Source organism: Apaloderma vittatum, unplaced genomic scaffold (genome assembly GCF_000703405.1).
Source record: "Apaloderma vittatum isolate BGI_N311 unplaced genomic scaffold, ASM70340v1 scaffold21528, whole genome shotgun sequence".
Classification (NCBI taxonomy): Eukaryota; Metazoa; Chordata; class Aves; order Trogoniformes; family Trogonidae; genus Apaloderma; species Apaloderma vittatum.
In genome coordinates this window covers 975-11,915 of record NW_009731506.1, presented here as the reverse complement: position 1 = coordinate 11,915, position 10,941 = coordinate 975, and the positions used below count along the sequence as shown (strand labels likewise).

At 41.6% G+C, this 10,941-nt stretch overlaps 1 protein-coding gene across 1 annotated transcript; it reads right to left on the bottom strand.

Moving 5' to 3' along the window:
* Nucleotides 1–2,739: 2,739 nt before the first annotated feature.
* On the bottom strand, nucleotides 2,740–9,988 carry MUC13 (mucin 13, cell surface associated; the record flags this gene model as incomplete). Its single annotated transcript, XM_009875215.1, has 7 exons — nucleotides 2,740–2,790; nucleotides 4,034–4,241; nucleotides 5,311–5,398; nucleotides 6,878–6,915; nucleotides 7,382–7,493; nucleotides 8,610–8,735; nucleotides 9,855–9,988. Coding segments are annotated over 7 exons (757 nt in total), but the record flags the coding sequence as incomplete, so codon positions are not given.
* Nucleotides 9,989–10,941: the final 953 nt, after the last annotated feature.

Here is a 10,941-nt window from a genome sequence, read left to right as displayed (position 1 = left end):
TCCCCAACAGAATCACACACTGACAACAGCCAAACAGAAGTGAAAAATCTGAGGGTTTTCCCTTTCAGTATAGAATTCCAGTCCAGCTAAAATAGCTGTAGCAGCCTTTGAAATGTTAAAGAGTTGTAGGTTTACAGTAGTATCTGATAGCCCCTCCCCAGCACAGGCTAAATGAGAATCGGTTGCAGAAATTAACTTTGAACTAGAGCAATGAAAACTCCTCTGCAGTTAAATGACGCAAACACCTGACTATTTTTGCTGCTTTTATTATGACAGCAAATGCCTAGATATCACACCCACAATAAAGTTTTACTACCCTGAAGTTTCGTTTATCACTGACCTTTCAGCTGCATTCCCAACCCCTGTTGCTTTGAGAAAGAATAAGAGATAACACTTAAAAGCCTTTTCATGTGCCTCTGCAGCAGGCTACTCTTATATGTATTTTAAGGATCCTCTACACTAAGCTGATGCAACTAGGTAATTTACCTTGGTGAAAGACCGATATGTATGGGCTGTTACTCTTGATATATAGAGATCTTTTTATTAGACTCCACATAACCCCGAGTTTTAGCTGGCAATACAAAGAAGGAGAGGAGGGGGTATCCAAGCAAAAGCAGTTGGCTGAATGAAGTAGACATCTACCCTGAACTTCATGACGTTTTTGACATTTTTTCTGCCTGTATCCCACCTGTTTTTCAGCATCTGACCCCGTGCAAACTCCTTGGAGTTTTCTGCTGGCAACAGAACCTTTTCTTGCTGCTGAAAAATCAGGTAGAAGGGGAAAAGGAAAGGGATTACAAGTAGGCAACATCTCTGTCACTGAGGGAATGTGGGGAGACACAGGGCTCAAAAGAAAAAGAAGGTGGCAGCAGGCAGAGGGGTCGTACACTAATTTAATTGTTGGGGAAGGGTGCTGATTCCCCTTGTAAGGCTTTTCTACCTGGAGGAAGGATGGAGCCTCTCTGCTTTTTGTGCTATGGGGTAGGCACCCTGCCTGATGCTGTTCAGCCAGGTGACAGCAGCAAAGAGGACAAGAGTCGGTGGGAAGAAAGAAAAAATGAAATCCCAGGAAAACAACAGACAGGAAATTGCACCTTTTCTCACCAGGCTACTTCTGAATTACTGCTCATTGCAGGCAGTTCAGAGAAATCAGGAGCTGTCTTCTTTTGCTAGAGAAGCCACGGTGAGAAAGATCAAGACTGCTTAGTTCCCAGTTTTCAGCTGCGTAACTGGTGAGTGAGAGCTGGTTTTGATCACTGAGAGCATTGGAATAACCTATCTGCATGCACATCCTGGTAACTTCTACAGCCACATAAAGTGTTTTCTACCACTGGCTCCCAAACTTGTCATTTAGGCTGAAAGATACTCTTTTTTTTTTTTTCCTAACCTATGTGGCATTAACAGACCCATACACACATAGCTGCCTTCACAGAGAGCAGCTTGTCCGGCATTTCCAAAGATATGACTCAGCTGAACTAACAACCCAGTTGCCACCAAAAACAGTCATAGAAAATTTGTGCCAGTCTTACAGCAATAAACATTCCATCTTCATTAAGGTTTAATAATATTTCCGATCAGAACCTCTGCATGAAAGCTAGGTACCGATGCAACCAGTCTGTGCACATCTGTGTCTAAACCCTGCACAAGTTTTAACATAAAATAGTCTCTGGAGTTGTAAAAAAACCTGTTTACACCACTGGGCAGCAAAATAAGAAAGCCTTGGTACTGACAAACAAGAATGTGTAATAGGAAAATTTAATCTGCATATATAAAAACCAAAACACAAAGTATAACAGAATTAAATGATGCTTTAAATGAACTTAACCTATAAATATATGTACATTTTGTGCATATATATATTTATATATATATGAGATGTTATTCCTAGTTAATAGATGATGCACACTCAGTAAAGTACAGTAAAATATGGATTTTTTTTTCAGACAGATTGAGCGTATGCAAGGAATGAAAAAAAACCCAAACCTTAAGATCTTTCAATAAAAACATAAAGAGTACAAGAGAAAAAAGAAAGTTAAAGCTCTCTACAGGAGCTGAGAATGTAAAATCAATGTAGTTGTGTAAGACAGAAAATAGTGTTTGTCTGAAGGTATTGTTTCTTGTCTTTGCACTGGGAAGGAAGGGTTTATAAACGGCCAGACAAGTACCATTGTCTCACAAAACACGTCAGCAGAGATCTGAACAAGAATGCTTTCAGATAGGAAATATTGGGGTGTTGAGGAGGAAAAAAAAGACTGTATTTGATATAGCAAAACAGGTTAGGTTCTCATCAGAAACAGTTTTGATCTGTCCAACATAATGCACGCTGCCTTTAGCAGAAATGGCATGAACACAAATACAGGCAAAGCTCTGGGTGCTGCGGTTTTTCAGCATCATACATAGTGCCTGTGTCATCTTCCGCAAGAACTGTAAAGCAGCAGGGTTGAAACCCCGGTATCCTGTCTACAGTTTGTCTCTTGCCAGTGTACTGATCTCCTGAAAAAAAGTCTAGTGTTTATTGGAGCACAATAGGAGGTTTTTTTAAGTCCTCTTCATATTTCAGAGAGTCATCCATGATTTCTTTGAAGCAGGAGTCTTGCTTTAGAAAATCTTCAGAGAATCTGGGGTTATAGACTTTCTTGTCTCTTCTGCTGAAGTAACTGCAGTGGTGGGAGGCTGGGAAACTCTTTGGTCTGACCCTTTTGTCGTGGTGGTTGTCCATCCTTCTGCCATTCTGGTCACTTAGTATCTCTTCTGCATCCTAAAGCCTTCAGGCTCCCGTGACATTTCGTACTACAGAGAATTTGGACAAGTAAAGAAAAGAAATAAAGAGTAGTTGTAGGTCACAAAGCTCCTTTCTCAGAATAGTCCAGCAGGTAGCATGCTGCACATCACAACCCTCTCTCTGTGACACACCCGCCCTCAAGGAAAACCAAACATGCAGATTTTCATTGGTGAAAATTTGACATCTTCGGAAAGTTAGATACAACAAAAGCCATGTGAATATGATAAATCATTTAACTGAATAGATGCTTTTCTTCTCTTAATCGGCAGCATTCTAAAAGTTTATTGTTTCTGTTTTTTTTAAAAAAAAAACAGATCAGGCTTCTGTGTTCCACCTATCGTGGTTTAGGCCTCAATCCTGCAAAACACATGAATTTATTACAAACTGACTCTCTACCCTAAATGGGTAGTTTCTTGCACCACGGAGGTGGAGCTAAAATACCAGGTAAGCGAGATTTGGACAACATGCTTCCTGTTTACTCAATGCATGCAGCAATCATATCACAGCACAGCCCTTCTTAAGGGCCTGCTCCCACCGCAGCTCTCTTGCAGAGCTCAGGGTTAAAGCAGGCAGTTTTTTTCAGAACATATCTTGCGGCTAACGACAGGTCTCTGCTGAACAGGGCTCCCCTGGGCTGGATCAGTGCAAAAGCGCGTGCTAGCTTTTTTGTACCACTTCACCCTTTACCCCTTTGCAACGCTGCAGCAACTGCGGAGGCTCTCGCTGTGAACTAGGCAGTGGCAGTGTGGGTGGGAGGACAAGGACGGTCTGGGCAGCCGTGCCAGCTTAAGCTGACTGTGAATCTTGCATGAGGCTGCAGCTGGGAGGTGCCCCCACAGCACGCATTGACACCACAGCTGGCTTAAAAGAGGCACAGGCTGTGACAGCCTGTGGTGTTGCACATGCATCTGTGCGGAAGGATTTTGTGCGGTTAATGCAGACAAATAAATGTCCTACGACACAGCTGACCACTGGGTAGTCAAACTCTGTTGCTCTGACCCCTGCTTTTCACATATCCCTCCTGTGACTCAAGGATGACTACTGGGGCTTTAGTAAGGTCTTCATAAAATGATTGCTGATCTCTGCATTAAAGGAATTTCTTTCATCTGCAAGTACAGTCTTCAGTTGCCGCTGTGGCCTTCTAGGCCAAGGGAGGATGGATAGAGTGGAGTTTAGGTTGCAACAGGGTCTGAAGCCCACAACACTACAGCCCAGGAACGAAATTCCTGTAAGGCTGTGTGAACCACTTACCGGATCATCATAATCCCTCTCTGGAAAATGACCTCTATTTGTGGAATGAGCCTCGTATGGGTTGTTTGGCTGATATCCTGGGTTTGCATGGCCAGAAGTGGTCTGGACTCTGGGGAACATCCTGGTCTGTTTGTCATCAGAGGTATCTGATTTGGTATATTCTGACTTTATCAGTCTCTTCTTCTCTGGATCTTGAGTGCGTTTGGCTCTTCAGAGGAAATGAAAGAACAAAGGAGGTTTTAAAAGACTTTATAGTGTGCCTTACTTATTGAGCAAGTCCAGCTTACTGAGTTATCCACTCCCATCCTACTCTGAATGCATACTCCTGTTCTGAAACAGGGAACAGATTTTCCCAGCATTCCTATTGCAAAACTGGTGTTATCAATGACAGAGTACAGAGCCTGGCATCTCTTATCACAGATGGAGTTAAGCTACTAGGAGACACAGAAGGGGACTTTGGCCTCTTTCAACTAGTTCCTGGAGTGAAGGAGTTTCCCTAACCACCACCAGCTCTGCCTGACTATTCAGAGGAAGAAATGAAGCATTCATTAGGCCCAGTTAAGAAAAGCTGCCCTCGTGCCTGCAGCCATAGCTGGACATTCAAATGATGCATTTGAACAGTCTGGGATCACAAGTCCATACATCTCGCACACACGCAGCACCAGCTTGTGCACCTGCTGGCAAGTTGTGCCTGCTTTGGGAGGTCTTCTGGGCATGTTCACCTGGGCAGCACTGAGAGCAAAGGCAAGAGGAGCTGCTTGAGTGTTTCTATATTACGTGGAGAGAAGTGAGGAGGTGCAACCACAATTGGGAATTTGCCAGTACACTAGAAATAGCTCTAAAGAGATGCTTGGTGGAAAATGCGACCTCTGTTGAGCTGAAAGGGGTATCCAGACCTTGAGCTGAAATGGTAGCAGGGAGAGCTGCAGAGGGTTTGAATTTGGGCCATATAGCTTTCTGCTATCAGCAACCTTCTCCAGTCTTATCCAGATGCCATATCAGTACTGGGTAGGGCAGGGTTAGGATTAATGGGTCATGTGTGTATTTTGAAGACTTGGCTGAAGTTTTCACAGCTGAATTCACAGCAAGAGAATAAATACTTCTAGGAAGAGCATACAGGCAAAATTAGGTTCTAATGACTACTTGACTTAAATGAACTTGTCTTCCCAGCTAGGTATGCAACCACATTCACAGCCCTTCCCCCTCTAAATTTCTACTTAGTTCTCTACGAACACGCAGCAATGCAACCTCGATTCAACTGTAAGAAATGCTCTTACCTTACTGAAACAACAGAGACTGCTATCACTAAGCTCAGGATAATGGCTCCAAACACCGTCCCCACTATTATAAGGATAAGTTCACTATCTGGGAAAAATAACAACAACAAAACAAACAACAAATGTCAATTGAAAAATCATGGTAAATATTGAAAACTAGGTGTTACTCATTCCCATGCTCCTGGTGCTGTTTCACTACAACTGTCTGTGGACACAAAAAGATGTAAATTAAGGAACTGATCTGCATTAACAACTGTCTCTTCTGGATGGCTATTTTGACCCCAGCTCAGGTTCCCAATCCCAGGCACTGAATAACTACTTCACACGTAATTGTAGCTGAGGGGCAGGAAAAACTGGGAGGGTGCAGGGGTTGCTTAAGCTAGTATTGCTGCTAAAACACATAGTTAGATGTCAAATAGGCTCTTGCCGTGCCCTAGGCACATAAGGCACACTCATTTGAGGTTTCTATTATGTAGCACTATGAACACGGCATAAATATCCCATATCTGAATAAATGTTTGGCAGAGAAAATTAGTTTTCACTGATCTTGCTGCAGAACCAGAATGGCTAAACGAGGAAGACATGGATTCCGTGTATCTTCAGTTGTGAATAGAATTGCTACTAAAGCCTAGTCACAGCCCTCCACAAGTCCAAGGCAACTATTCTGCTGACCTCCCTCCTTACTACTCTAAGAATCAAAAGCTGTCATTTTGTGATTGCTTATGCCCAAGACAGCCTCCATCCATCATATCACCCACAAATCCTTCTCTGTTCACAAAAAACAGGTCCAGTGGGGCGCATTCCCTACTTGGCTTACTCACCATCTGTGTCAGTAAGTTCTCTTCCACACTCCAGGAATCCCCTGGACTGCTTCCTCTCTGCTGTATTGTATTTTCAGCAGGCATTTAATAAGTTGAAGTCCCCCATGAGAACAAGGATTACTGACTGTGAGACTTCTCCTACCTACTTATAAAATATTTTGTCTCCATCGCGGTTGAGTGTTATGTAAGACTCCTACTATGGCATCTACCTTGTTGGATTTCCCTGATTCTTACCCATAAACACTCAACCCTGTCATCATTGTCATTAATCTCTAGACAACCAAAACACTCCTTAACATACAGGACTACCCCACCACCTCTCCTTCATTGCCTATCCCTTTTGAAGAGTTTAAAGCCATCTGTTGCAGCACTTCAGTTGTGCAAGTCATCCCACCATATTTCTGTGATGACAACTAGGTCATAGTTTCCCAGTTACACAACAGCTTCCAACTCCTTCTGTTTGTTGCACACGCTGCGTGCGTTGGTGCAGATGCACTTCAGTTGGGCTGTTGATCCCATCATCTTTTTGTGGGGAAGAAACCCTAATTTCTACGCAGCCATTCTCAAGCACTTCCATGGTATCTAACACATCAATAACACCTATGTCTTTGCTTCTGCTTTTGCCTGCACCAAGACAGCAGTCTGAAGGACCTCATGAGCACGCTGCCTTTCAAACATCAGCATGATTAAATGTTACTGTGTATTTTCCCATGCTATAATTAAAAATCAAAAATCCTTGTACTTACTGTTATTACAGTTGTCCCCGGAGTAGCCCACTGGACAACTACATGAGAGGAAAAAAAAAAAGAAGAGGAAAGAAAGAAAATAAATATAATATCATTAAGCAGATGATCACAAAACAATGTGTTAATTACAGGTTTCCTCTTTAATTCTATCTTAATATTGGATTCTTTTGTGTCATTGTTAAAATAAAACGATCTGAGATTCTCAGGCAGCCTACAAGCGTGAAATAGTTTTTCCTCTTCACTGACTCACAGATGACCTTGGATCTCCTTGGTTTTCCTCTTGCCTTTCCTTATGAGTGCGCATTCATATGAGTGTGCATCAATGCCTAATGCCAAGCAGTTAAAATACCATAACTTGTCACACCGTGAGAATTTGCACCTTAGGCACCTCTCTGATTCACATAGCTATAGCCTGTATTTCTAGATCGAGGGTGATTCTGTGTTAGATGTTCTTCCTTATCTTTGCCTAGAACAGAGGAACTCAGGAAAAAGCTGAGTACTCACGATACACATTCTCCATTCTTCTCCATAAAGTCAGACATGCATTTGCATGTTGGAACCTCATTTTCTCTTACACAATATTTGTTTTCTTTTGCAGAACAAGTTGCGACGCAACCTGGATTTTCAGATGCAAAAGAAATACAAGAGTGAATAGCATCCAAAAAATCAACATTGAAGAAAATTCTCCCCCCTTTCTTAAGTCACTGTAAATGCACACAACTGTGTTATGCTTCAGAGCACCAGAATGGGGTTTTTAGGACTATACTTATGTAGAACAGAAACTGAAATACGAAAGCACAAAAGTAAACAATCTTTGTTTAAAACCATCCAGCTTCATCAGAATGGAAATCTAGCTAGGCTGCATCTTACACAGGCAAGCAATGTCCTGCAGCTTGACCTCAGAGCAAATGATTTGTGTTGCAACTGATCTAAAACTGGTTAAGTTTTAGACAGGTTAGAGGCCACAACAGCCTACATGGGATCATGTCTCATTGGTCTTGATTGTAGCCAGCTTTCATGATTTTATCATGAGTGTTTGTAACATTTCTTATTTTTCTTAAAATCTCATCTCTTGGGCTTTTTTCTGCAGCGTGAAAATTCTAGTTCTCACAAGAAGAAAATAAGGTACTTAGGGCTGTGGAGGAGATAGTTAAAAATATAAAGTGTAGACATTAAAATATTCAAAAGCAGCAAGAAAAGAAAACCCTGACAACTAACAGTTCCTAAAAATCACATGAATCACTCTTCCCACAAAAACCTGTCTAAACACAGGTAATGAAATCCTAGAACTACCAACAAGGGACAGAGTTTTAACAGATTGTTGTAGTGCATCATGAGACTTCCAGTTCTACCAGTGTCTCCATAGCTGCCTCCAAGTAGCATGTAAAACTTAGTCTCAAAATATGACCTAGCAGAGAAGGCTGTGGATATAGGATTCTATTTGTTCCATCCTTTACCTATTTTGGTTTCAATTCTTACCAAGAATTTAACAATGCATTTAAAGATTTGCCCACTCCTCAGTGATAATTTTCTCAGGCTTTAGTAGTTCATTCTACTGGGACAGAATTGTGGATAAAACAGAATGTGTTTCTGTGACTTTCTTAATAAAACACACATTCCCTGATTATTTTAGGGGTCAGCACATTTGTGAAGAGTCCTTTTCAAAAAGGGACTGAGATGGGGAATAACAAGGTCAGCTTTCCAGGGACAGATAAAGAAGCAAGGTTCTTACTTGAACAAGAACGGTCATCCCATTCTGTTTTCACCAAGTTATCTTTGCATATGCATGTTGGAAACTCACTTTCGTTGCAGTATGTGGTTCGAGTATCACAATTAAAAGCAGCGCAATAGGATTCACCTTTAAAAGAGAAACAGGAAGTAAATCTGAGTATTAATGGTATTTCATAGAAAGCAGTGCACTTGCTCAGTAAATCATAAACAAATTATTGAGTAACTCTGAAAAAAACTTGAAAGTCCTTCTTTTGGGATATCAGTACTGCAGGCATTTGGACCAGCCCTTTCTTTTCCCTTGCTCTTTACCATTTCAGGTACCATTTCTATCACATCTTCTGACTTTCTGTTTCTCAGCCTCCAAAACTTCCTGCCCTGCACTCTGTGAAGAGGGAAATTCTACTTGTAAGTTAATATTCTGAACACTAACTCACCTTAAAAAAACCTGTAGAAAAATCCCAGCACTACTCTCTGAGTGTTTTCTACAACTAGACTGTGAGGCCCAGATCCCATACAGTTCTATATAGATATAAATATCTATGGGCATGAAGCTCATTTTGTGAGCAATATTACTATGCTCTTTGTCTAGCATGTTGCTCTTTAGATCCATGTCCCAGTGGAGGTTTACAAACCTCCACAGGTTGCACGCAGTGGAGGGATTTGACTGAACTGGTACTTTGTGAACTGTCAGTTTTTTTCTATTTCCTTCTCACATTTAGGACCAGCACAAAGGAAATATCATGGTTGAGGTGGATACAGTCACTTTCAGGGACCAAACTCAGGCTATAAGCCATGAAATGGACTCTTTTAACCACTAGCTCTGCCTTTTGTGGAAACTGGTTTCTATATAGGAGCATATTAAAAAAAAATAAATTAAAAAATCTATGTTTTATTTAGAAAATAACACCCTAAGTATTACACTTTTTGTGTCTTTATATATTTTATACTGATTTTTGCAGCCACTTAACACTCAGCGGTATAAAATCAACATGCTATTGCTTACTTGGGAATAAGTATTTTTCTTCTCTTCTTTACACAGGAAGTAGAAAGCCTTAATAAGACAAAAAAGGCAGCACTGAATGGTTGAGCCTTCAAAATTACGTAAGATTGAACAATCAGCTCCTTAAAATAAATGAGGCTTACGCTCTGATGGGCTTTGCTGCACACAGAAATGTTCTAACCATCTTTGAAGACAGGAACCTCTGTTTCTACTGAGTATTTTCTTCCACAGTAAGGAATTACATACTTGTGTAAGTAGCCAAGAAGGGAAGTTCATTTGCTGCCTCCTTTATTGTGCTAGCAATTTTCTCCTCGGTTTCATCTGAGTTCTCTGTGAACAAGTTTGTCACTATTACATTCACTTCACCTTCTTCCAGAGCTCTGAAAAGCACAGTAAAGTCTCATATAATCCATATGGACAGCAAGCTAGATGCAAAGAGAAAAGAAGATTTCTGCCAAACCTCCCTCTTTCCCCTAACTTCTTTCATTTCACTACACAGGTAGTTGCTAAGATATCTGTGAACGAGGTCAAGTCCTATTTAGGGATACATTAATGGTCATCTTTTCAGCAGCTCAAGGTGTAAAATGTAGCTGGTAAGCAAAGGCTGTTGGTTTTAATGCTAATAATATCACTCCTTTGTGCGCTGTTGGCACGCAACTGCTAATTTTTTTACTGAGCTAACCTCAAGCTGGCTGCAGGGTGGAGAACTTAATCTGATAGACCCTAACTTTTACATGCTCGCATCAACCTGTGGCACCATCTAGGCATGATGTGGAGAACCCATCCCAAAGTGTGGCGAGGACAATTCAGGATATGACAGCAATGAATTCAGAAGGGTCTGTTTGCAATGTAGAGGTATCTCTATGCTAGCTGCATGCTAGTTGGGTTGAGATGAGCTGGACAGCAATCTCCCTGGTGTGAGGTGGAGAACAGCAATGACTACTCTGTTCTTCAGCTTCAACTTCAAGCTCCTGGGATGTGCACACAAATACCTTTAAGTGGTAGACTGCAGTAGTGCCTTAAGATGCTACTGTGCTCCATGTGTTTGTCAAAACTGCTCTGATGGGAGTTACTGTCCTCACAACTTTTCCAGAACAACAGTCTGCTCAACTGCTTGAATCCAGCGAGTTCACCGAGAGGGTTTACACTGCTGTGCATGCTAGCATGCCAGGTTTTGCTTGATGTGAATTAGGGAACACTCACAGAGAAGGTGGCAGAGTTCTGGTTCTGGGGAGAGTAACCTGTAGCAGATGGGGATGGGAAAAGAAGGATCTCTGACAGTGTCCACCTAGATCAGCCCAGGACGTATGTCCACAGCTAGAGTCACCACAGC